The sequence below is a fragment of the Haliotis rufescens genome, unplaced genomic scaffold, assembly GCF_023055435.1.
Source record: "Haliotis rufescens isolate VD_foot unplaced genomic scaffold, xgHalRufe1.0.p SCAF_5, whole genome shotgun sequence".
In the NCBI taxonomy this organism is placed as follows: domain Eukaryota; kingdom Metazoa; phylum Mollusca; class Gastropoda; order Lepetellida; family Haliotidae; genus Haliotis; species Haliotis rufescens.
This window is the reverse complement of record NW_025964223.1, coordinates 37553076-37580369: the sequence shown is the minus strand read 5'-3', so window position 1 is coordinate 37580369 and position 27294 is coordinate 37553076. Positions and strand designations below refer to the sequence as shown.

At 40.8% G+C, this 27294-nt stretch overlaps 2 protein-coding genes across 11 annotated transcripts in view; one reads left to right on the top strand and one right to left on the bottom strand.

Moving 5' to 3' along the window:
- Positions 1 to 9435, top strand: part of LOC124116320 (CUE domain-containing protein 2-B-like) — a 41930-nt gene extending 32495 nt beyond the window's left edge. For all 3 annotated transcript variants that reach the window (XM_046477601.2, XM_046477603.2, XM_046477602.2), the window contains 5 exons: positions 1986 to 2134; positions 2842 to 3042; positions 4513 to 4571; positions 4732 to 4792; positions 7760 to 9435. In XM_046477601.2, the coding sequence (XP_046333557.2) occupies positions 1986 to 2134; positions 2842 to 3042; positions 4513 to 4571; positions 4732 to 4792; positions 7760 to 7906 (617 nt within the window). In that variant the 3' untranslated portion in view covers positions 7907 to 9435. The remainder of the gene's footprint in view (positions 1 to 1985; positions 2135 to 2841; positions 3043 to 4512; positions 4572 to 4731; positions 4793 to 7759) is intronic.
- A 792-nt stretch (positions 9436 to 10227) lies between these two features.
- The window catches only part of LOC124116316 (pectin acetylesterase 6-like), a 29633-nt gene continuing 12566 nt past the window's right edge, over positions 10228 to 27294 (bottom strand). Inside the window, exons 6-8 of one of the 8 annotated variants that reach the window (XR_007218334.1) lie at positions 25202 to 25378; positions 16405 to 21192; positions 10228 to 16346 (exon numbers count right to left, since the gene is read on the bottom strand). Coding sequence is in view for 1 of the 8 variants with exons in the window: in XM_048384081.1 (XP_048240038.1) it covers positions 20741 to 21192; positions 25202 to 25378 (629 nt within the window). In the remaining 7 variants the exon portion in view is untranslated. Of the gene's footprint in view, positions 21193 to 25201; positions 25379 to 27294 lie in introns of all 8 variants that reach the window. The other 7 variants (XR_007218333.1, XR_007218336.1, XR_007218335.1 and 4 more) reach the window with 7 other exon arrangements.

Genomic DNA, 27294 nt, shown 5'->3' with positions numbered 1-27294 from the left:
CTCTCGGAAACTTGGCTAAATGTATGTATTTCCTAAATGAGGAAAATTTATGTTCGCAACAAAATTGCCATAATATTTTTCACTTTGCTTGGCACAAGAGGGGGATTCACACAATGTTAAGAGTGATTGCATGTACGTACTGTATACTCTCTCACCGGTTATCTCCCAAAACCCCTACACCCCATTTCCCCTACAACCCAGTTCCCCTACAATTAGTTAAAACAACACACAGCATTTACCTGTCTGGCATTATGAACTATATAATAATATATTATGAATTTTGAAAAATGAACCTTTTATTATAATGTATTATGAATTTTGAATAATATCGTAATCGTAATTAAATATTTATCTCAATCTATTCGAGTTTCTTGGGTTGTTCCATTGTATGAAATAGGTAACAGACTAGGGATTAGCAGTGCCATGGACCGTGAACTTTGTTGTCTTAAGCTGTAGGGGAAATGGGATGTAGGGGTTTTGGGAGGTTACCCTCTCACCCCATGGAATCAAACAGCAGATGCTGATACAATATGACCCCTATTCAGTTTCTAGCTTACTTCCTGTTAATGTGAAGAGTGATAGATTGTTTGAGACAGCCTTTTCCGTTGAACACTTTGTATCTATCAATGTTATTGAATCTTCTATAACCTTACATGCAATTGCTGTTTTAAGACTAATACAGAGCTCCAGATAAGCTGCATATCTGCGTAAAATACGCATCAGAAATGCAGAAATATGCAGTAAAATAAAATCCAAGCATATCAAATACGCAACGAACATTACAGATACGCTACAAAAATAAAACTTGTGCGTATCATCAAAATATCGTGAAGTAACCCTGCGTATTCGATTAGCAAATCAGCAACTTATTTTGAAATTATATACGGGCATTACGTCAACCTTGCTAAACTCCACAATGACAGTTACATCATGATCATTTGCCATCACACTTTCTTTTGGAAGTATCGTGGTATTTTTGAGTCCTATAAAGCTCTCGAAACCACACGGCACTAGTTTGCAGGGACTAGATGAATAGTGTTTTTAAATATTTTACTTAAATACCCACATGTGTAAAAACTAGTGGGTAACAGAAATTTGAATACCCAGATAGAATTACTGATACCCAATGATTTTAAAATGCATGGGTAAAATACCCACAACACCAAACGCTTATCTGGAGCTCTGCTAATACATGTCAGTGGCAGATTCAGAGGGGGCATGCAGGAGCTTTCCCTCCCCCTTTTTCAGAAACTCATATGTCAACCTGTCATGTGTTTTGGTTTATTTCACAAGTTGGGTAAAGCAGGCCTCAAAGTTGCGAGTAAAACGGTCACCAATGTGACCTAAATTTGAGTTTGTCTACTGTCTTAAATTCAAAGGTAGCCAGATGACTACCTGGAAAATATCTTGTTTCGACTAAATTCTATTGCTACACATCTGTAGACACAAAAATAAATAACAGCTGATCTTGGAAAACATGTCTGCTAATAATTGTACTCGCAAATAATTCCCCCTAAAGTTGACAATGAACCGAAATACATAAATATTAATGTAGTTAGTATTTTATTTTAGTTGACAATGCTCAATGGATAAGCAAGGATAAGCCTATATAATCTAGTAACATAAACTGTATCATTCTTTGAGTCAAAAGTAACAAAAATCAAGCACAGTTTCCACTAATATACAATTCCATGACTAGTGCTATAATTTGTACATATTGTAATAGTTATTTGATAAAAGATCATTTCAAATGCTTTTGGCTACCTACAATATTGGCTTGACTTGTTGATTTTAACATAGGCTACCTGGAAAAAAATACTTGTAGCCATATGGCTACTTGGTAAAAATTTAAACTTTGAGGCCTGTAAAGTGGGACCCCCCATGAATCTGCCATTTCTTATGTATGCTTACTACTCACCCAGGAATATTTCAAATAGTGTTTTCAATGTGTGTAAACTGACCACTGAGTGTCCACTGTTATTCAGATGAGAAGAAGACTGTCCTATCCTCCAGCTCTGTGGACGCTGGGAATGGGGACACTCTGGCCGTGAGCGGGAAGGTCACAGAGGAAGTTGGTAGGACATTGACCAAACACAGGGACAGGAGCAGTCAGTCAGATGAAGATGATGTGAAGGTTTGTGTCAAATAAACATAAATAGGAGAATACGCAGAACAAGAGTTTTTAGATTATGTTCCAGAAAACCCCGGAACATTTGAAATTTTTATTGCATAATCACATGCATAGAGCACATTCCTTGATGAAAAAGTCCATGAGCAGTTCATAGACACTCGGTACTCCATAAAACCTCAAGCATGGGTATGATTTTGAAAAGTCATGGATTATATTGCAGTCATTTCAGACAGCATGGAAAATCAATATGGCCAGAGTTCAGGAAATCTTACTGAATTTGGGTCTTGGTTCTCTCTACTACAAATATCTGAGGACATACCATTTCGGGTCACGTCAGAATCACCATGCCATCACAAATCACTAACATGCTTCAAGCAACACAACAAATCCAGGCATTATCATATGTAGTAACCTTCCAAGAAAGGATTACGAAAATGCTCTACAGTTATATCCAATTTTGACTCACAAATACTTGTGTTGAAGCTTGATAAGGAAATTGAGGGTTCTGATCTGTGACCTGTTGGAGAGCGCACCCTGTGGAGAGTCATGTTTTGGATTCTGTGTTATGGGATTTAAGAGAGTTGCAACAGGTTGTAATGGCATTAGAAATTATTTGAGATGTAAGTTCCATCCAGTATCTGGTATGTTGTTGCAGTCCTCCTGTGTTGAATATATGAAATGAGTGTTATTACTGCTTGCTCTGTCACCAGCCCTCTGTATCAGACGGTGGTGTGAGTGAGTTTGACAGCCAGGTGGCGCTACTCTCTGAGATGTTCCCAGACACATGTGCTATGGAAGCAAGGCATTGTGTCTCTGTGTCACATGGACAGATCGACGAAGCAGTCCAACTTATTCTCCACAGACAAGAAACAGGAAACTCCATCATCGAACCAGGGGAGACAAATCTACATGTGAGCTAATACATTTTGGCAATGTTTTGGCAATACATTTAGGCATAGTTCTGATCCCTTCTAGTATCATTATGGATATATCATGTTTCAGCTGACTGAAGGGAGAGCTAATGTGAATCTTGAAATTAAGTTAAAACTATTGATACCTAGATTTGTCATATTGATACCTAGATTTGTCATACTGATACCTAGATTTGTCATATTGATATCTAGATTTGTCATACTGATACCTAGATTTGTCATACTGATACCTAGATTTGATATATTGATACTTAGATTTGCTGATTAGGTTCAAATTATTGATACCTAGATTTGTCATATTGATACCTAGATTTGTCATACTGATACCTAGATTTGTCATATTGATACCTAGATTTGTCATACTGATACCTAGATTTGTCATACTGATACCTAGACTTGTCATACTGATACCTAGATTTGATATATTGATACTTAGATTTGCTGATTTGGTTCAAATTATTGATACCTAGATTTGTCATACTGATACCTAGATTTGTCATATTGATACCTAGATTTGTCATATTGATACCAAAATTAGTGGTCCCTTTTAATTTGTTATAACCATAGTTACTGTACTTATATTTGTCATATTGATACCTAGATTTGATAAACTGATACTTAGATTTGCTGATATCATTAACCAATTGACCAATCAAGATTCAAACATTCTCAAATGTAATAGTACCAGTAAAATGTGATGTAGGCAGGAGTTTACAGAAGTTCCATTGTGTTCATAGTCAGCTTTATCACAGTTTGAATATAGTAATAGATGTAAAGTGCACCCATTTACAAGTCTTGATTGGGCCTTCTGAATTATTGTGTGCTGCTTCTCCATGCTCAGCATCACTGGAAGGGGGTGGTCATGAAAAAACGTAAAGAAATTAGATTTAAAAAAATACTGCCATTGGCTGTGAATGCAACGGATAAATTGTCTTGTGCCAATATATGCATCTTATGTTTAATTTTGATTGGTTAAAAGTCACTGTTCTTTGAGCCACTGAGGCAGGTGATAAAAGGGTGTTCAATCTTACATGACCTAAGTTGTCTGTATGCTGCACATGATCTCCCTTACACCCGCTGTCATCGAATTTGTTATATACAGCGACTACTGTATTGTTTCAGTGTAAGGTATTCAGTTGTTTTATATTCTTTCTGGCATTTCTTGTTTTCTTGCATTTAGTCAGTTCATTGGTTAATTAATACACTCCTCCTTGGTTTTGGTTGCAAATGTAAACCTGGGCTTTTCCCTGAGCTCAAGGTTTTACATTTTCACCCAAGCATGTGGAGGAGTGTTCTAACCATAACATTAAACACAGGTTTTGCAATTGTTTTCCATTGCAGAATTATAAATCCTCACGCACAGCACGCCCACACTCACGCTTGCTTATATAAGTACAATAATCTTGTGTGTGTGATGTGTGATGTCTCATCAGGAATCATTGGTTTCAGGTCCGGAATAAAGGCTGCATGTTGGCTGACAAACAACTGAAGGAGTTAACATTAGCAAGGTATGTCTCCTTTGTATTAACCATGATTTGATCAACCGTCAAAAGGGACCATTAAAGTTTTAGGGAGGGGAATGCGTGATGTTGAGCTGTCTGATATGCTTCACTTGGGTAGTTTCAACATACTTGGTCCTCAGACTGAAGTGATTCACTGGTGTTTCAGATACAGTTTTGTCGACACAGATGATGACAAGAAGACCCATAAGCCCCCACCCCTCAAGCAGGTGAGTGACTCCGAGGAATGAATGGAACGAGTAGGGTATTTCTGTGGATACCTGATACCTCAACTCAGTTAATATAAAGCTTGGAGAGACTGGAAATTGCATCAAAATCCAGCAGTGTCTTTGAAGTCTCATCACTCTGAAACTTATTTCCGGTTTATTTTCATAACAACATGAACATATCAAGTTTCCTTTAAAGTCAATTAATGATTGACACAACATGATTTATTTGACTACAGTTAAAACAAGAATTGACAAGAGTTTATTATGACAGGATATCACAATTTCTCCAGTGTTAAACTCCAGATAAAGGATTTCTCAGTTTGTTTTGGATTGTAAAACAAAGAAGGAGCGAGACCTCAAAACATTTCCCATATCTTCTTTACATTGACATCAGGGGTCCGGAAACCGTCATATGCGCCGGACATGTCCGATTGGGAATCTCAAATGTCCGTTTTAAAATATTGCTTACCAGACATTTTAAAAAGTATTGTCCGGACATTCTTAAATTTTGACCGGACATGATCAACAGTTAGGACTGAGCAGTTTCTGTCTGCAGTTGCAACACAATGAAGATTAACTACACTGACAAGCTTTGTTTGTTTTGATTGCTGTAAATACATCGTACCTACATGATAGTCCAATCTGTCAATCACTGTAATAGGCAATAAACTGAGTTGACACTGATTAATCGAGGATTAATTACTGAGAACATCTTGTTAATTTGAGTGAAAGGTGTTTACAACTGTACATTAATACCTTGCATCATCGATGTACCTCATCATCCTCACAATGCTACGATACGTAACCTCAGACAAGAAGCGAAAGCGTGACGACAGCCAGTTGACCGATGCAGATCAGTCGGGCGGACCTGCCAAACCCTCAAAGTCTGGACGATCATTTTGTAAGTCGTGGCTAACGACTTTCACTTGGTTGACATACAATGAGGATTTGCAGATTTTATTGTTTTCAGTAGCTAGTCGTATATTGAATCTTGATTGACCACCATTTTGCTTTCTCAGACGATCGATATCCAATTTTTTTATGGTCAATAATTAAGTACAGATGAAAAAAGTATTCAAATAACTATTGCTATCAACGATATTTTAGTATTTGTGATTAAATTATCTGTCTTGTTTTTAAAAAAATCTTTAGTTTAAAAAAACACTTTTCCCGTGAGGTCACGTGATAACCAAATATGGGATAATAGTCTCGATCCAAATGTTACAACGCGTACACTTGAGCAGACTCATGAATATAACTCATGAATATTAATTAGACCGTTCACTACGTTAACAGATCGTTATTATAACAGAAACAAACGTATTTTTTCCATGTAAATCTAAAATGATATTATTTGTTATTAATTGTCCGGTAAATTAAACAATTTAAATTGAAACAATTCATAATTCATCATATTATGAATACGTAAACTTGTAATGTGTGTGAAAAGTAGTACTAAAATACGCTATTTGAAGGGGGCGTGGCCTAAATGCAAATGTCCGATTGGGATTTTAAATTTTCGAGACCCCTGATTGACATGCTTTACCCTATACATGATATACCCATCTGTAATACATATTAACCTAGACTAGTTTGCTGAGTGATGTGTTTGTTGGTTTGTATAATGCTGCACTCACCCAGACAATCCAGTGATTGACATGAGCATCGATCTACACAATTGGGATACGATGACATGCATCAACCAAATAAGCCTGCTTGAGCACACAAACTCGTTAGTCGCCTCTTACGCCAAGCATAGTCACTTTTTATGACAAGATTAGGGCGGTGTCTTGCCGGGAGAGCCACATTTCAGAAATGGCTATTGCCGGTAGAGCCACATTTTCAGCTGCGTGCATTTCACCTATTCTAGCGAGTAATTACTTAATCCGATTACCGATACCTTTATATGAGTGTCCCACATTTAAGTTACTAAGCGTGGTGTTCTTTACAGATACCTTTAAATGAGTGTCCCACATTTAAATTACTAAGTGTGGTGTTCTTTAGAGATACCTTTAAATGAGTGTCCCACATTAGTTGGACTTTGAACGTGCAGCTCACAATGCCGTGACTGATGTATTTCCTGGGACATTAGTTAGAGGGTGTTTCTTTCACTTCACCCAATGTATCTGGAGGAGGGTGCAGAAAGAAGGTCTATTGATGGACTATAAGGAAGATGAGGAGGTGAAGAAGCTGGTGAGAAGAGCTGCTGCCCTCCCTCTACTACCTCGTGACAAAGTGGATGATGTGTGGCTTGATGCCATTGCTGACTCTCCTGCTGGCCCTAAAGTGACTGCCTTCATGGACTACGTGACAACCAGTTGGGTTCAAGGAGGGGCCTTCATGCCAGAGATTTGGAACCATTTCGAAAACCAAGGCCACCGTACCAACACTCACCTGGAAGGGTGGCACAACAAGATAAAGAAACTTGCCAAGAAGTGCCACCCGAACATCTAGGAGGTAGTGAAGCTATTTCAGCGAGAGCAGTCACTCAAAGAGGTTGCAGTCCTGAGACTCTCTCACCAGTGGTCAGAACCTTCACGAAGAAAGAAGTACAAGGCAATCGATGCACGTATTGCGTCCCTCAAGATCCAGCTCCTGAACCAACACCTGAGTGAGATGGAATATGCTGACCACGTGGGCGACCTCCTTCATCTGCAGTAATGACATTAAATCCATTATGATATTCATATTCATCAATGTAAAGTTTTGATGAATATGTTATCCTTGTTGAATAAAAAATGAGGAAACAAGACTTGTTTTGTTATATACGGTAACCTGTTAGAATCACAAAGCATGTTTTGACAGCATAGCCGCGAGAGCCACATTATACAATCACGCAACCATAACCATTGCCGCGAGAGCCACATCAATTTGGGCTATCTATTTCCGAAATGTGGCTTTGCCGGCCTGTAACCGATTAGGGCTTGCTGAAGAACTATTGTAACCCGGATTGTATCTGTTTGCCAGGAATCCAAGAAGCTGATCCGATACAGAGAGGGACAAGTTGTCAGCACCAAGGGGGAGAGATTCTCCGAGGTCAAGAAAAATGAATCTGAGGAAATGAAGAAGACTTATGTGTCACTCAAACCAGCTCGTAAATATCGCTTCCACTGAGCGCATCCAGATCTTTCAACCAAACAGATTCTTTGTTACATTGCAGGTGCTAATTGTCCTCTAGCACCAGTCAAATCAACTGTTAACATTCACACTTTGATGATAGCTTGTTCACACAGGGAGTACTGTGAGATCTCAGTTGTATTCAAATGCAGTTTATGTCATCAATATTTTTACATTTGTTATAATTGTTGGGCTAAGAAAATAGAAGTGGACTCTCATGCAATGACTTGACGCCTCATGGCAATTTTGTGGGTTTTTTATTTTCAGCTATATAAGCGTCAGAATCTTAATATTTATCTACAAGCATATAAATGTAAACGCTTTTATATTGTTTTGTCAGATCTGTACTCTGACACAATATGAACTCTGTAAAAGATCTGATGTTACGGTGCAGAGGCATCATATCAGAGTTTTCTGATGTTTTGTTTTCCTTATGTTAAAAGGCCGTAGATCCATACATCTCAATGATCTATTTCCTTAGCCTAACTTGACCTCTCCAATTCCATGGTGATTTCTCCAGCTGCTTGCCATGTATCTTTTATACCTCAGTTGTCAATGCAATTTGATTCATTATCATATATATTGTCAGTGTTTAATCTTAAACTAGGTGTTGATGCTAGTTGATGGTTTTATTGTGTAGTAGACAAACTAAATGTTACATGTATGTGTATGCAAAGTGCATGTTTTATGTGCAATCAATTTCATCCTAAAGTCGTAAGAAATATCAGCTGAATGTATTTAGTCACCTAATAAAATTTGTGAATTGTTTTCAACCAACCTAATTCATTCTTATCCATGGGACAATGAAAATTGAAACACTGTTTAGATATAGTATCACAAAGTTTGGATGTTCAAAATGTTTTATTCCTCATGGTCATGTTCCTAATACTTGAGAAGTGCAGGCATTTCTTCCCTACATTGTGTACATTATTTATATGCTGCATGCTGGCAGTGATGGCTGCACATTGCTGGTGGTCCTAGATGTTTATTGCCTCTTGGTGTCATGTAGCATAATGCAGTACAGTTGTCCCGTCTATAACATCTGTACAACATCATGGATCTCTCAGCTGGAAACTGGGGGACACTGGGGCAGCCAGATTGCTCTACACAAGAAGGCCGTTGGATAATAATTGTTACTTTCATGTTATGTGCTGATATGGTATCTCAAGACATTCACCTAGTAACAGACTTGCTACAGATAAATCAAGTTAATTACCTCCTTATGTCTGCAAGATATGTTGTTAAATAATCAACTCATGTTTTTTATATAAAATTTATATTCATGTATTTTAATCAAATTTTTTAAGTCACCACTGTGAAATTAGGTCTATTTCAACAAATCCCAAAGTAATGTTTGGTACTTGCAACAAACGTGTCATTTCAAATGAGGAGACCTACAGAATCCCTGAAATACTCATCTTTATACTTGTAGGTTCTACTTCTCTTTCTTCACAACAACTTAGATATTTTGTCATTTTTGTACAGTAATGCTGATGTGTTGTGTGAATAAATGTTGACATAACCTTTGAAGTGTTGGGTGAATGTGTCTTAACTTTGTACCAAATATTAATGTGGAATTTCAGTGTTGTTCTCAGCAATGAATGTAATTGTGTACAAGTAGTAGGACGATACACCAATGCATCGGTGGATTGCAATTTTTTACTTCTTGATACAAGTATTAATCACAGTCGCACACTAAGTAAAAAGTATTGATTCTTATCTTAAAATATGACACAAAAAAACTAATTAGTAATGAAAACGTAACTATTTTCTTCAATTGCGCCATACTTGATCCCGCCAACTGTAAATTGTCAGTGTGCCAGGTATTTTGCCATCCTGTCTATGAACAAAACGGCTTATGCACCACAGATAAGAGCATATTCAAGTATCAGAATATGTATCAGATTGTGAGGTATGTATTGCATCGCACAGTTGGAGTATCATTTCAGCCCTACTGTGTACACAGCTGGCACTCTGCTAACAGTATTGAGACCCGTGAAGATCCAGGGTAGAATAGGTTGTAAAATTGCCATAAAAGTCGACTTAAGTTGTCATAAGAGGCGACAAACGGGATTGGGTGGTCAGGCTCGCCGACTTGGTTGATGCATGTCATCCTATCCCAATTGCGTGGATCCATGCTCATGAGGTCAATTACTGGATGTCTGGTCGATTATTTACAAAAATTCATATAGATGTAATATTGCTGAGAGCGGCGTTAAACAACAAACAGTATTGAATGTAGGCAGCAGTCGTACACTACATTACTCCCCAACCTCTTTGCTTTCACAAACAAAACATGCAAACAAAAACAAGACAAATTTGTCAACAAATTGTTTAATACCTGCTGATCACTGGCAGCAATTTTTGAACTGCATCAATGAATCCTATTTGTGACATAACTGTATTAGGACAGCAGCTTGAGACAAAACTATACAGCTGAGGAATTGTTTTGATATGTTAAGCATCCACTACCCAAGCTGTCTGTGATCTCTTGTCAGGATTTAGGTGTGAGTTCTGGTCAGCTTGTACCTCTGCATGTATTACAACATATACTGTAAATCTCCAAATTAATGCGTCTCCAAATTAATGCGACTGCTGACCCCTAGCCAAAAATGCGACTCAATATCAATTCGTCTCTTGTACACCATCCCCAGTGGAATGATACATATCCTTACCTTTATCCAATCAAACAGCAAATAGCACCGCTTATTAGCACTGAGTAGAGCTCTTCTGTAAAAACAATAAACAGTGTTTTCCTAAAAAACAACATGCAGTTTATTTTTTTACTCTGTTGACAGGCATTAAGGAAGTTCAATAAAATAATTGAACCAACAAGAGTTCACTGATTGGTATGCGGAGAAGGTGTCAACAAGTTTGACATGGGTAGAACTTGTGAGCCGAGCAGTGATAACTCACCAGATGCCCATTGTGTACTTCCTATTCTTTGAATGACATTGTTATGTACGTGTTATAACTGCTGCTTAATAAACCTTGTTTACATTCAAGCTGGTATTTCCACTATCCAAAGTGTGCAGTGAGGCTGTCTTATTGTTGATAGTCATTTTGGAGACATAAATGTGAAGTTTATTGATGCAAGCAAAGATCACTCGCATTTTGTCACATTTAATTCAGGCTCGCGTTAATTTCAAGATTTACAGTAGCTACCCACAGTAATGCTCCTCTCAAGTACTGACATTCACAGTCATCAGAGAGAGATAATTGATGGAGAAATAAGTTAGACATGATGCCATGTGACCACTCTGTACTCCAGTTACCATGGTTACCATAACACATTCTTGATACTTTGTATGATGATGAATAGTTATAAAAGTAATCCATAAATATGAATGAATAAAATCCATTTTGGTTGTTGAAGTGCATGTCAATAAGTTTGTGGCAAGTGCACAAGCAGAAGATACTGTCAGCAACAGCCCATCTGCTTCGAGGGGCCACACTGGTTCCATTCACAGAATATCCTCCATGCTTGTTTCACCATAGTGGTAAACATCTCTGCCCTTTGGCCTGTGATTGTGGTGATATAACTGAATTACTATTTGATACCGAAGTTCCCCATTCTTCACCCGTAGTCGTGTATACTTAGTATGAAAAGTTCCCCAAACTTCACCCACAGTCGTGTATATTTGGTATGAAAAGTTCCCCAATCTTCACCCATAGTCGTGCATACTTGGTATGAAAAGTTCCCCAAACTTCACCAATAGTCGTGCATACTTGGTATGAAAAGTTCCCCAAACTTCACCCACAGTCGTGTATATTTGGTATGAAAAGTTCCCCAATCTTCACCCATAGTCGTGTATATTTGGTATAAAAAGAGAAACACTCCTGAATAGGAAACAGCCAAGTATATTTTGGTACAGAGCCAGGTATGCTTCCCACCTACTCCAAAAAGAACTTGCAAACATTGCAGCCATAAAATTTGGTCTTTCTACAAAGAGTACAGAATAATATGACACTGAAGGGAGAAGGAAACGATGCAGGTCAGGCATGTGTGGTTTGCGTCTTTCACAACTAAATATTTCGCCTGTGTGGGCATTTGGATTCTGAGGTTAAGAATAAACATCTACCATTACATACACCCATGTACATGTATGTAATTGCAAGTTCACTACATATTGGAGAATCTGCCCTTAAAGCTCTCAACGCTACTGTCAAACAAAGAACATAAGGACCTATACTGACTGTATATTCAGAAACCCATCAAAATGATCAAGGATGTCAGATCCAAAGCTGGTGATGATCTGCATTTATTTTGTATTTTTGTACATTATATTGACTGAAGACGAAAACCTGTTGATCACATTTCACAATGGTTCATGTTCCTTCAGGGGACATGCAAGAGTGTCACTGTCAAGCACACGAGAGCATACTGCAACAAACCTGGAAAGTCCTGCCACTCTAATTACACATTATTTCATTGGTGAGAACCCTGAAAAAATACATAAGGTAGGATATTTCCATGTACCTTTCTCCAACAGAACAGAACTGCAAGAATTGTCAATGTATGTATATGTGCCCTATTCCTTTTTCAAAAGATAACATTCTCTTATGAATATATGGCTAACTCACCAGCTTAAGTGCCACCCTGGTTCTTGTGATTAAACAAACAAAAATATCATGTTCTGTTACAAGAAATTAATGTATCGTATTCATATTACAATTATATTTAAGAATTATTTTTTTGGAAACAAACAACTTCATACACAAGATTAATGTCCATATGAGTTGTGTATGTATAGGTTCATATAAGGATCTTATCTATTTCTATATTTTTTGTGTGAAATACTAAACTTAAATAATGACATCAAATAGTTACTTATTCACATAATATATGTTCAGGTGAAAGATAACAATTGTTGAATAAAATATGTTTAAACTAAAGATAATAATTAAGTCTGATCAGTTACACTGTGCTGATGCATTGACCTGTTGACCAATATTTAATATCCATACACATGATCATTGGTGGAAAAAAAGATACTAAAAATAACTTAATATTTTAGAAGCTGTGAACAGATGTAAATAATTAAACATTAACAAATCTATCATCAATACGCAATCATGGCGGTCTCTATATTGATGGAATATATTTTAAGATCATCCGTGAATTGTTGTAAAATCCTGCTAGAATCGATAAATGTATTATAAAAGGAAAACTTATTTAAATATCCCACATTTAATTAGAAACTAACACTGAAAATATGTATATTTTTTTTATATATACATCACCCACCTGCGTATATCCTATCATATTCGGCATCGCATGAATGCTACTGTATTTTGAAACACGTTTTGTCACGCCTATTTTCGCGCACCTGTTATGGGGTGTGATCGTTGCCGATCGACGATTTCGACTTATTGCTTCACACACATAATTATTATAGTGAAAACAAAGTCATCAGCATGTACATCGCAGATACATGAATCATATCACTTTATATTCAACGTAACATGGAATGGTGATCCTTATATATCAACAAAAGTTCAAATAAAAGATACCGAGAAACTTGCATGTGGCGTGTTGATTCATCGTCTCCCGTTTCCGGGTCAAGGGAGCATGCAAGGTCAAACGGATTAAAAAAATACGCCAATTATATCTTGAAAATCACTTTGTAATTTCATGTTAGTGGTGATTACTGATAATATGTAGTGATTTGTGTTTATTCTGTATAATACAGGCGAAATATTTCAAAATTGTTTTGTTTCGAAAGATTATCAGCAGACTACCCCTGTCTGTGACATCACATCCGGTGACCTTTGCACAAACTGAAATATTGCTGTCAGAATTTACGATCTTTATTTTGGTTTTTCTCTCGTCATATTAAACGGAAAATGACAAATGAAACAATCTTCGATTGTGAAGATTGTCAACTTTCGCCAAGGCATATACATGAAGACAGTGTAAACTTTGTTGATATTAAACTAGCAATAAGTTATGCCGAGGTCGGGCGAAGCGCGCCATGTTTGATGTTCGAACGTCTGCTAGCATCATGACACGGTCCTTGTGTTTACGTATATCGTAAATATTCAACCAAAACACTTGAAATAAGGATTGGTGAATATTTATGAGTCATTTATTGGGGCATTTATTGTTTCCTGCAAATTTGATAACGTGACATGTTAGATTAACTCGAATGTTCGTATTTCTGCAACTGACATGGTGACCTCGAAAATTTAGTTTTTTTTCTGTTTAACGTTTTGATGATAAATTTACAGAAATGGTTCATAATTTACCATCGCGCTGTTATTTACCAATAAAAAACATCGAATTTATACTCAGTTAAAATTAAGATATCGGAGATCTGATTATTGAAATCAATTTGCACAAATTTAACGATTTAAAAAGGTTCCTTACATGAAACGTAAACCACCTTTAATAACGTAATTCAGGCAAGATCACGAACATTTATAAATTTTGTGTTCGTTTTGGTCTTAACCTTGGTATGATTGAAAACATCAGGATTTTTTTACATAGTACTGTGTAATTTTCTATCACGAATAAATGTGCAAAATATTTCTTCAATTGGCCCTTGTATAATGAAGCACCAACTGTTTGAAATCACCCACCCTCTTTACAGCGCCTTATGCTAAAATTAATCCAGCAGGCAGGGCTAAGAAGTGTGAAAACAATTCAGCAGGCTAAAGGTTAAAACATAAAGTACAAAAATATCACAAACCTCCTATACAACACACAGTGCAAGTGTAGAGAAACAAATGGGCTTATGAAAATAAGCATGACAGATATATTTGATATTTTAGAGGGGTCATGGATACACTAAAATACTGTAAAATACTGTAAAATTTCACAAAATGCCTCCATGGAGTCATCAACTATAATGACACTTAATTATTTCGAAAAAACAATACTCACGACAACATTCAATTCCGAAAAATACATCAAAGCCAACACTGAGTATTGGTAGAAAGCCATCAAGGTGGGTATGCTGAACAAGCAGACAGCATCATTGCTTCCTTCTTTCTCTTAGCTTTTACTTGTTATTCTTCATATTAAATAACATCAGCAACAATGTTAATTAGTTGATCATCCTCTATTTTCTGTTGCCTGTATTGACTTGTTTATATAGCCTTAAAAATTAGCCTCAGCTACTTTCAATGCCACATATAATGGACTCGATCTTAATAAACAACCACTTACAGATTTTAATGTCCAGCCATGGTACTGTATCATCATAAGTGAAAAGTTAAGATTTTAATGGCCTTTCTTCCAATTCACAAAACAATACAAGTGAATATTCAAATTCCTGTAGTGTCCGGTGTATTGCTGTCACTGCTAGGTGTCTGTACCCATCAGGACCGGGTCCACAGTGTCAGATGTATTGCTGTCACTGCTAGGTGTCTGTACCCATCAGGACCACTTCCAGCAGTGTCAGATGTATTGCTGTCACTGCAAGGTGTCTGTACCCATCAGGACCACTTCCAGCAGTGTCAGATGTATTGCTGTCACTGCTAGGTGTCTGTACCCATCAGGACCACTTCCAGCAGTGTCAGATGTATTGCTGTCACTGCTAGGTGTCTGTACCCATCAGGACCACTTCCAGTAGTGTCAGATGTATTGCTGTCACTGCTAGGTGTCTGTACCCATCAGGCCCACTTCCAGCAGTGTCAGATGTATTGCTGTCACTGCTAGGTGTCTGTACCCATCAGGACCACTTCCAGCAGTGTCAGATGTATTGCTGTCACTGCTAGGTGCCTGTACCCATCAGGACCGGGTCCACAGTGTCAGATGTATTGCTGTCACTGCTAGGTGTCTGTACCCATCAGGACCACTTCCAGCAGTGTCAGATGTATTGCTGTCACTGCTAGGTGTCTGTACCCATCAGGACCACTTCCAGTAGTGTCAGATGTATTGCTGTCACTGCTAGGTGTCTGTACCCATCAGGACCACTTCCAGCAGTGTCAGATGTATTGCTGTCACTGCTAGGTGTCTGTACCCATCAGGACCACTTCCAGCAGTGTCAGATGTATTGCTGTCACTGCTAGGTGTCTGTACCCATCAGGACCACTTCCAGCAGTGTCAGATGTATTGCTGTCACTGCTAGGTGTCTGTACCCATCAGGACCACTTTCAGCAGTGTCAGATGTATTGCTATCACTGCTAGGTGTCTGTACCCATCAGGACCACTTCCAGCAGTGTCCAATGTATTACTGTCACTGCTAGGTGTCTGTACCTATCAGGACCGGGTCCACAGAGTCAGATGTATTGCTGTCACTGCTAGGTGTCTGTACCCATCAGGACCGGGTCCACAGAGTCAGATGTATTGCTATCACTGCTAGGTGTCTGTACCAATCAGGACCACTTCCAGCAGTGTCCGATGTATTGTTGTCACTGCAAGGTGTCTGTACCCATCAGGACCACTTCCAGCAGTGTCCGATGTATTGCTGTCACTGCAAGGTGTCTGTACCTATCAGGACCGGGTCCACAGAGTCAGATGTATTGCTATCCCTGCTAGATGTCTGTACCCATCAGGACCACTTCCAGCAGTGTCCGATGTATTGCTGTCACTGCAAGGTGTCTGTACCCATCAGGACCACTTCCAGCAGTGTCAGATGTATTACTGTCACTGCTAGGTGTCTGTACCTATCAGGACCGGGTCCACAGAGTCAGATGTATTACTGTCACTGCTAGGTGTCTGTACCTATCAGGACCGGGTCCACAGAGTCAGATGTATTGCTGTCACTGCAAGGTGTCTGTACCCATCAGGACTGGGTCCACAGAGTCAGATGTATTGATGTCACTGCTAGGTGTCTGTACCCATCAGGACTACTTCCAGCAGTGTCCGATGTATTGCTGTCACTGCAAGGTGTCTGTACCCATCAGGACCTCTTCCAGCAGTGTCCGATGTATTGCTGTCACTGCAAGGTGTCTGTACCTATCAGGACTGGGTCCACAGAGTCAGATGTATTGCTGTCACTGCAAGGTGTCTGTACCTATCAGGACTGGGTCCACAGAGTCAGATGTATTGCTGTCACTGCTAGGTGTCTGTACCCATCAGGACCGGGTCCACAGAGTCAGATGTATTGCTATCACTGCTAGGTGTCTGTACCGATCAGGACCACTTCCAGCAGTGTCAGATGTATTGCTATCACTGCAAGGTGTCTGTACCCATCAGGACCACTTTCAGCAGTGTCGGATGTATTGCTGTCACTGCTAGGTGTCTGTACCCATCAGGACCGGGTCCACAGAGTCAGATGTATTGCTGTCACTGCTAGGTGTCTGTACCTATCAGGACTGGGTCCACAGAGTCAGATGTATTGCTGTCACTGCTAGGTGTCTGTACCCATCAGGACCACTTCCAGCAGTGTCAGATGTATTGCTGTCACTGCTAGGTGTCTGTACCCATCAGGACTACTTCCAGCAGTGTCCGATGTATTGCTGTCACTGCTAGGTGTCTGTACCCATCAGGACCGGGTCCACAGAGTCAGATGTATTGCTGTCACTGCTAGGTGTCTGTACCCATCAGGACCGAGTCCACAGAGTCAGATGTATTGCTATCACTGCTAGGTGTCTGTACCCATCAGGACCACTTCCAGCAGTGTCCGATGTATTGCTGTCACTGCAAGGTGTCTGTACCCATCAGGACCACTTCCAGCAGTGTCAGATGTATTGCTGTCACTGCTAGGTGTCTGTACCCATCAGGACCACTTCCAGCAGTGTCCGATGTATTGCTGTCACTGCATGGTGTCTGTACCCATCAGGACCACTTCCAGCAGTGTCAGATGTATTGCTGTCACTGCTAGGTGTCTGTACCCATCAGGACCACTTCCAGCGGTGTCAGATGTATTGCTGTCACTGCTAGGTGCCTGTACCCATCAGGACTGGGTCCACAGAGTCAGATGTATTGCTGTCACTGCAAGGTGTCTGTACCCATCAGGACCACTTCCAGCAGTGTCAGATGTATTGCTGTCACTGCTAGGTGTCTGTACCCATCAGGCCCACTTCCAGCAGTGTCCGATGTATTGCTGTCACTGCAAGGTGTCTGTACCCATCAGGACCACTTCCAGCAGTGTCAGATGTATTGCTGTCACTGCTAGGTGTCTGTACCCATCAGGACTGGGTCCACAGTGTCAGATGTATTGCTGTCACTGCTAGGTGTCTGTACCCATCAGGACCGGGTCCACAGTGTCCGATGTATTGCTGTCACTGCTAGGTGTCTGTACCCATCAGGACTACTTCCAGCAGTGTCAGATGTATTGCTGTCACTGCTAGGTGTCTGTACCCATCAGGACCACTTCCAGCAGTGTCAGATGTATTGCTGTCACTGCTAGGTGTCTGTACCCATCAGGACCGGGTCCACAGTGTCAGATGTATTGCTATCACTGCTAGGTGTCTGTACCCATCAGGACCGGGTCCACAGAGTCAGATGTATTGCTATCACTGCTAGGTGTCTGTACCCATCAGGACCACTTCCAGCAGTGTCAGATGTATTGCTGTCACTGCTAGGTGTCTGTACCCATCAGGACCACTTCCAGCAGTGTCCGATGTATTGCTGTCACTGCTAGGTGTCTGTACCCATCAGGACCACTTCCAGCAGTGTCAGATGTATTGCTGTCACTGCTAGGTGTCTGTACCCATCAGGACCACTTCCAGTAGTGTCCGATGTATTGCTGTCACAGCTAGGTGTCTGTACCCATCAGGACCGGGTCCACAGTGTCCGATGTATTGCTGTCACTGCTAGGTGTCTGTACCCATCAGGACTACTTCCAGCAGTGTCAGATGTATTGCTGTCACTGCTAGGTGTCTGTACCCATCAGGACCACTTCCAGCAGTGTCAGATGTATTGCTGTCACTGCTAGGTGCCTGTACCCATCAGGACCGGGTACACATTGTCCATCCACAGCAATAACACATGTTCATAATTGACAGGGTCGGCCTAATCTATCAGTGAGATGAACAGCTGTTCAGTCTTGGATTCCCCAGTATCTTGACATGCAGGCTTACCAACACACACTACAATAGCCTTTTAAATATCATTGCTCCTAAAGTCATACAATCACTGTATCACAGATAGAAGGAGTACCCTTGAATGCAAGCTCAACATGCTCAACTCAATGTATCCTCTTTTGTTCTCTCTCCACAATTTCTAGGTGTGACCTTTGGTCCAGACAGTAGAGACACTACTGCACTACTATAGCAAAACAGGCGCAGATCCACAGCAGATTGTCTTCTTCGGGGCTGAATGACAAGTCATTGTTGTATAACATCATTTGGCAATCTATTTGCGAATTCACATATGTTTGGCACATTTCCATGCTGCGCTACTTCACATCCACAAACCAGGCAAATTGAAACTGTTAATTGTTCAAAGCTTATAGTGAGAGTGTTAGGTGTTATGGGTGGTTGTTAAAACAGTCTTATCATGTGCAGGGAGACATGTAAACATGTACCCTGTCCTTGGTAATTACCCTTGTCACTAACAGTAATACTGAAAAGGGAGCAAACACCCCTCATAGACCACGTTCACAAATAATTGATCAATTGTAAAAGAAGACATGATTTGCAACAGTACATACAGATAGGGCCCAGCAAAGTGCATTGAACCCAAACATATCCTTTCTCAGTGAACTGATCCTACTGCTGTAAACAGAAAACCAACAAGCACATCCCGTCATCACATTCTGGCTGAATTATATCATGGCAGTCTCTCTTCCTGGTGTAGACCTCTCACATCAATTTGTAACTTGCCCACTGCCTTTTCACTGCTTCTCTATACAACAGTGCATCTCTTCCAGAAACATGACAGTGCATCTCTTCCAGAAACATGACAGTGCATCTCTTCCAGAACCATGACAGTGCATCTCTTCCAGGAACATGACAGTGCGTCTCTTCCAGAAACATGACGATGCCTTTGTTCATAGTTGGCCTGCCTTATGATCATCTAAATAACATCAAAAATGGATTTCTTTCCCAACTGCAACAGTCCGCCAGATATCTGTTGTTGTGTATTGAATAAAAGATATAATACCATGACCAGTATCGATCCACAGACTCTCTACTTTATCGGTGCCAATACTTGCATTCGAATTACCTCCCTTATTTGCCCTCTTGGATATGAGATTGTTATGTAATAAACCGCATAGTTTTTCACCCGCCATTGATTTGGGTTAGTTATTTGGAAACTAAATGTATATGCCAGTGAAAACGTAACACCTGTCATTCATCTTAATCCTACTTACAACTCTATCCATGCTATTCCAAAACTATTGTGATTGCACAATAATGAAGATAAAGCGTAAGTACTTGAATGATGTCTTGTCCTACGATGTCCTCCCACATTTCCTTGATTCAGTGGATTGTTGAGGAGCAAAAGGAAGTAGCTTTGATATCCACCTGTTCTGCATTGAAGTGCTATCTATTGATAGCCTAGCATGGAATCTAGGTGAACATTTTCTGTCTTGACTCCATGGAATGAGGACAACTGCACTAGACTGACACTTCAACCAATCTTTACACCAGTTTCTATGGCAACTATGAGACCTAGGTGGTCTGTTAAAGCTGACAGATAAGCAAAGTTTGATGCGGAAAGAAATAACAGCTCCCTTTAACTGTCACCTGAGAATATTCAGAATGTAAAAAAAATGAAGCCAGCTTTAAATAGTTGTTGAATTTGAATTTTTCATATTGACCAATCAATACTTTTGTAGACAAATTGCAAAACAAAATCTTGTGCCAAATAAGAACATGTGCTGATGTATTTGGAGACAAATCTCCTTATAGTACTTTAGAATAGCTTCTGTATGACCAGGCTAGGGACAGACAGGCATTAGGCACCCACTCACAGCCTTCCAAGCAACTGGGTCAATAGAACAATTTGCAGTAATGGGCAGAGTCATTTAAGTCAATGCTCTCTGAAACATTATATCCCTTTTTGTTGTGTTTGAGCCACATCGATATAGCATCTTGACTGGTCAGTTGTCCTGCTTTCATGCTGTTGAATCTTGGATTAGGCAGCATGGTGTGAGCGGGACAGGACGTTAGGAACACACCGTTCTTCCCCGACGCTAGGAGGTCCTGCGAGTGTTGGAGGATAGCCTGCTTCACCCTGTCCAACACTTGCATATTCCTGGGGGGGCAGAGTCCAGCCCGAGTACAGGAGATACTCAGTGTGGCCGACGAGTACCATGTGTCATACAGGGAGTTGACAAAGAACATTGGCGTGAACACATGCTTGTAGAACACCTCAGGCAGGAAACAGCGCCACCGAACCTGCTCTGGGAGGTTCCCTGTACACTCCTTCAGCACCAAGGATTCTGTGGGAGGGGAAACAATATCCCATTAGAAGAGAAAAATGGTACAGTTTAAAATGTCACCAAAGACTGTAATGTAATAGTTGCTGTCAGCATTGACCTTTATATAATTTCTGCCTAAATACGGAGGACTAAATTTTATAGATCTGAACAAAATATAATGTCAGAAAAGAACCAACATACAGTCCTGTTCATTTGGACAATTTCAGAGAAGATTTACAAAAGCCAAAAATGTATTTGAGAGAATTTAAAAGCAGACAAAAAAACAACAAAATTCTCAAATATTGCAAAAATATTAATACTTATGTTGAGCGCAACTACTAACTACACATATAACAAATGTCATTCCATATTGGAAATAAATGACAAATGAACAATAGGTTTTTCAATATGGCTGCTAGATTGAACAACTTTAGCTCAATCATTGGTTTGAACAAGGATGTGAAGTTTCAGCTTAATGGTTTAGTTGTTTCTGAGATAATGTTTACAGAGCTAACTGTATTTCACTATGTAATGGGATTTGTATTGTATCAAATAAAGGAAGCAAAACTGTTTCACAAGAGGCGGCATGATGTACTTCTGAGGTAAGTTTTGTGCAGCATGTACTTCTGAGGTAAGTGTTCTGCAGCATGTACTTCTGGGGTAAGTGTTGTGCAGCATATACTTCTGAGGTTGCAAGTGTTGTGCAGCATGTACTTTCTTAGGTAAGTGTTGTGCAGCATGTACTTCTGAGGTAAATGTTGTGCAGCATATACTTCTGAGGTTGCAAGTGTTGTGCAGCATGTACTTCTGAGGTAATTGTTGTGCAGCATGTACTTCTGGGGTAAGTGTTGTGCAGCATGTACTTCTTGGGTAAGTGTTGTGCAGCATGTACTTCTGGAGTAAGTGTTGTGCAGCATGTACTTTCTTAGGTAAGTGTTATGCAGCATGTACTTTCTTAGGTAAGTGTTGTGCAGCATATACTTCTGAGGTTGCAAGTGTTGTGCAGCATGTACTTCTGAGGTAAGTGTTATGCAGCATGTACTTTCTTAGGTAAGTGTTGTGCAGCATGTACTTCTGAGGTAAGTGTTGTGCAGCATGTACTTCTGAGGTAAGTGTTGTGCAGCATGTACTTCTGAGGTAAGTGTTGTGCAGCATGTACTTCTGAGGTAAGTGTTGTGCAGCATGTACTTCTGAGGTAAGTGTTGTGCAGCATATACTTCTGAGGTTGCAAGTGTTGTGCAGCATGTACTTCTGGAGTAAGTGTTGTGCAGCATGTATTTCTGAGGTAAGTGTTGTTCAGCATGTACTTCTGAGGTAAGTGTTCTGCAGCATGTACTTCTGGAGTAAGTGTTGTGCAGCATGTATTTCTGAGGTAAGTGTTCTGCAGCAAGTACTTCTGGAGAAAGTGTTATGCAGCATGTACTTTCTTAGGTAAGTGTTGTGCAGCATGTACTTCTGGGTCAGTGTTGTGCAGCATATACTACTGAGGTTGCAAGTGTTGTGCAGCATGTACTTCTGAGGTAAGTGTTGTGCAGCATGTACTTCTGAGGTAAGTGTTCTACATCATGTACTTCTGAGGTAAGTGTTGTGCAGCATGTACTTCTGGGGTAAGTGTTGTGCAGCATATACTACTGAGGTTGCAAGTGTTGTGCAGCATGTACTTCTGAGGTAAGTGTTCTACATCATGTACTTCTGAGGTAAGTGTTGTGCAGCATGTACTTCTGGGGTAAGTGTTGTGCAGCATATACTACTGAGGTTGCAAGTGTTGTGCAGCATGTACTTCTGGAGTAAGTGTTGTGCAGCATGTACTTCTGGGGTAAGTGTTGTGCAGCATGTACTTCTGGGGTAAGTGTTGTGCAGCATGTTCTTTCTTAGGTAAGTGTTGTGCAGCATGTACTTCTGAGGTAAGTGTTGTGCAGCATGTACTTCTGAGGTGAGTGTTGTGCAGCATGTACTTCTGAGCAAGTGTTGTGCAGCATGTACTTCTGAGGTAAGTGTTCTGCAGCATGTACGTCTGAGGTAAGTGTTGTGCAGCATGTACTTCTGGGGTAAGTGTTATGCAGCATGTTTTTCTGAGGAAAGTGTTCTGCAGCATGTAAATCTGGGATAAGTGTTGTGCAGCCTATACTTCTGAGGTTGCAAGTGTTGTACAGCATGTACTTCTGAGGTAAGTGTTGTGCAGCATGTACTTCTGGGGTAAGTGTTGTGCAGCATGTACTTCTTGGGTAAGTGTTATGCAGCATGTACTTCTGAGGTAAGTGTTGTGCAGCATGTACTTCTGGAGTAAGTGTTGTGCAGCATGTACTTCTGGGGTAAGTGTTCTACAGCATGTAAATCTGGGATAAGTGTTGTGCAGCATATACTTCTGAGGTTGCAAGTGTTGTACAGCATGTACTTCTGAGGTAAGTGTTGTGCAGCATGTACTTCTGGGGTAAGTGTTGTGCAGCATGTACTTCTTGGGTAAGTGTTATGCAGCATGTACTTCTGAGGTAAGTGTTGTGCAGCATGTACTTCTGGAGTAAGTGTTGTGCAGCATGTACTTCTGGGGTAAGTCTTATGCAGCATGTACTTCTGGAGTAAGTGTTGTGCAGCATGTTTTTCTGAGGTAAGTGTTGTGCAGCATGTACTTCTGGAGTAAGTGTTGTGCAGCATGTACTTCTGGGGTAAGTGTTATGCAGCATGTACTTTCTTAGGTAAGTGTTGTGCAGCATGTACTTCTGAGGTAAGTGTTGTGCAGCATGTACTTCTGGGGTAAGTGTTGTAGAGCATATACTACTGAGGTTGCAAGTGTTGTGCAGCATGTACTTCTGGAGTAAGTGTTGTGCAGCATGTACTTCTGGGGTAAGTGTTGTGCAGCATGTACTTTCTTAGGTAAGTGTTGTGCAGCATGTACTTCTGAGGTAAGTGTTGTGCAGCATGTACTTCTGAGGTAAGTGTTGTGCAGCATGTACTTCTGAGGTAAGTGTTGTGCAGCATGTACTTCTGAGGTAAGTGTTCTGCAGCATGTACGTCTGAGGTAAGTGTTGTGCAGCATGTACTTCTGGGGTAAGTGTTACGCAGCATGTTTTTCTGAGGTAAGTGTTCTGCAGCATGTAAATCTGGGATAAGTGTTGTGCAGCCTATACTTCTGAGGTTGCAAGTGTTGTACAGCATGTACTTCTGAGGTAAGTGTTGTGCAGCATGTACTTCTGGGGTAAGTGTTGTGCAGCATGTACTTCTTGGGTAAGTGTTATGCAGCATGTCCTTCTGAGGTAAGTGTTGTGCAGCATGTACTTCTGGAGTAAGTGTTGTGCAGCATGTACTTCTGGGGTAAGTGTTCTACAGCATGTACTTCTGAGGTAAGTGTTGTGCAGCATGTACTTCTGGAGTAAGTGTTGTGCAGCATGTACTTCTGGGGTAAGTCTTATGCAGCATGTACTTCTGGAGTAAGTGTTGTGCAGCATGTACTTCTGGGGTAAGTCTTATGCAGCATGTACTTCTGGAGTAAGTGTTGTGCAGCATGTATTTCTGAGGTAAGTGTTGTGCAGCATGTACTTCTGAGGTAATTGTTGTGCAGCATGTACTTCTGGAGTAAGTGTTGTGCAGCATGTACTTCTGGGGTAAGTGTTATGCAGCATGTACTTTCTTAGGTAAGTGTTGTGCAGCATGTACTTCTGAGGTAAGTGTTGTGCAGCATGTACTTCTGGTGTAAGTGTTGTGCAGCATGTACTTTTGGAGTAAGTGTTCTGCAGCATGTACTTCTGAGGTAAGTGTTGTGCAGCATGTACTTCTGAGGTAAGTGTTGTGCAGCATGTACTTCTGAGGTAAGTGTTGTGCAGCATGTACTTCTGAGGTAAGTGTTGTGCAGCATGTACTTCTGAGGTAAGTGTTGTGCAGCATGTACTTCTGAGGTAAGTGTTGTGCAGCATGTCTTTCTGGGTTTGCAAGTGTTGTGCAGCATGTACTTCTGGAGTAAGTGTTGTGCAGCATGTACTTCTGAGGTGTTAGGCGTCATGTAATTCTGGGTTAAGTGTTGTGCAGCATGATTTACCTCTGAGGTTGTGGAGATTGTAAGTGTTGTGCAGCATCTCCGCCATGACATGCTGTTGATTGGCATCTGGTTGATCCACGAACAGGGAGCCATCCACCAGCACATGCAGGGTCTTCACTGATGAAGGCAGCTTCTCCCTCAACCGGTCAGCTTGGAGAAGAGCTGCAAGCCCTCCAGCTATAGCATAAAACCCCTCATGTGTTACTGTAAACATTCCTCTATATTGAAACATATCAAATATTATTATGCATTTCAAGGTGACCAGTGAACGTTGTCCTACATAGCTGAGTACACAACAGTTTGCAGGAAGTAAATGATCTGCACAATACAGTTTACTCCATCACTCACACTACAGAAGTTATACAACAGCTGTCTGACTTCATGAGTCAAGCTACAGCAACCACACAACATCATTCATGCTACAGCAACCACACAACAGCAGTCAAGCTACAACAACCACACAACAACAGTCAGGCTACAACCACACAACAGCAGTCAAGCTACAGCAACCACACAACAGCAGTCAAGCTACAACAACCACACAACAGCAGTCAAGCTACAACCACACAACAGTCAAGCTACACAACCACACAACAGGAGTCAAGCTACAACCACACAACAGCAGTCAAGCTACAACAACCACACAACAGTCAAGCTACAACAACCACACAACAGGAGTCAAGCTACAACCACACAACAGGAGTCAAGCTGCAACAACCACACAACAACAGTCAAGCTACAGCAACCACACAACAGCAGTCAAGCTACAACCACAAAACAGGAGTAAAGCTACAACAACCACACAACAGCAGTCAAGCAACAACCACACAACAGCAGTCAAGCTACAACAACCACACAACAGTTAAGCTACAACAACCACACAACAGGAGTCAAGCTACAACCACACCACAGCAGTCAAGCAACAACCACACAACAGCAGTCAAGCTACAACCACACAACAGGAGTCAAGCTACAACAACCACACAACAGCAGTCAAGCAACAACCACACAGCAGGAGTCAAGCTACAACAACCACACAACAGGAGTCAAGCTACAACAACCATACAGCAGCAGTCAAGCTACAGCATCCACACAACAGGAGTCAAGCTACAACAACCACACAACAGCAGTCAGGCAACAACCACACAACAGGAGTCAAGCTACAACAACCACACAACAGGAGTCAAGCTACAACAACCACACAGCAGGAGTCAAGCTACAGCAACCACACAACAGGAGTCAAGCTACAACAACCACACAACAGCAGTCAAGCAACAACCACACAACAGGAGTCAAGCTACAACAACCACACAACAGGAGTCAAGCTACAGCAACCACACAACAGCAGTCAAGCTACAGCAACCACACAACAGGAGTCGAGCTACAACAACCACACAACAGGAGTCAAGCAAGAACCACACAACAGCAGTCAAGCTACAGCAACAACACAACAGCAGTCAAGCAAGAACCACACAACAGCAGTCAAGCTACAGCAACCACACAACAGTCAAGCTACAACAACCACACAACAGGAGTCAAGCTACAACCACACAACAGGAGTCAAGCAACAAAAACCACACAACAGCAGTCAAGCTACAACCACACAACAGGAGTCAAGCTACAACAACCACACAACAGGAGTCAAGCTACAGCAACCACACAACAGCAGTCAAGCTACAGCAACCACACAACAGGAGTCGAGCTACAACAACCACACAACAGGAGTCGAGCAAGAACCACACAACAGCAGTCAAGCTACAGCAACAACACAACAGCAGTCAAGCAAGAACCACACAACAGGAATAAAGCTATAACCACACAACAGCAGTCAAGCAACAACAACCACACAACAGCAGTCAAGCTACAACAACCATACAACAGCAGTCAAGCAACAACCACACAACAGGAGTCAATCTACAGCAGCCACACAACAGCAGTCAAGCTACAACCACACAACAACACTCAAACTACAGGAACCACACAACAGGAGTCAAGCTACAACCACACAACAAGAGTCAAGCTACAACCACACAACAGGAGTCAAGCTACAGAAACCACACAGCAGCAGTCAAGCTGCAACCACACAACAGCAG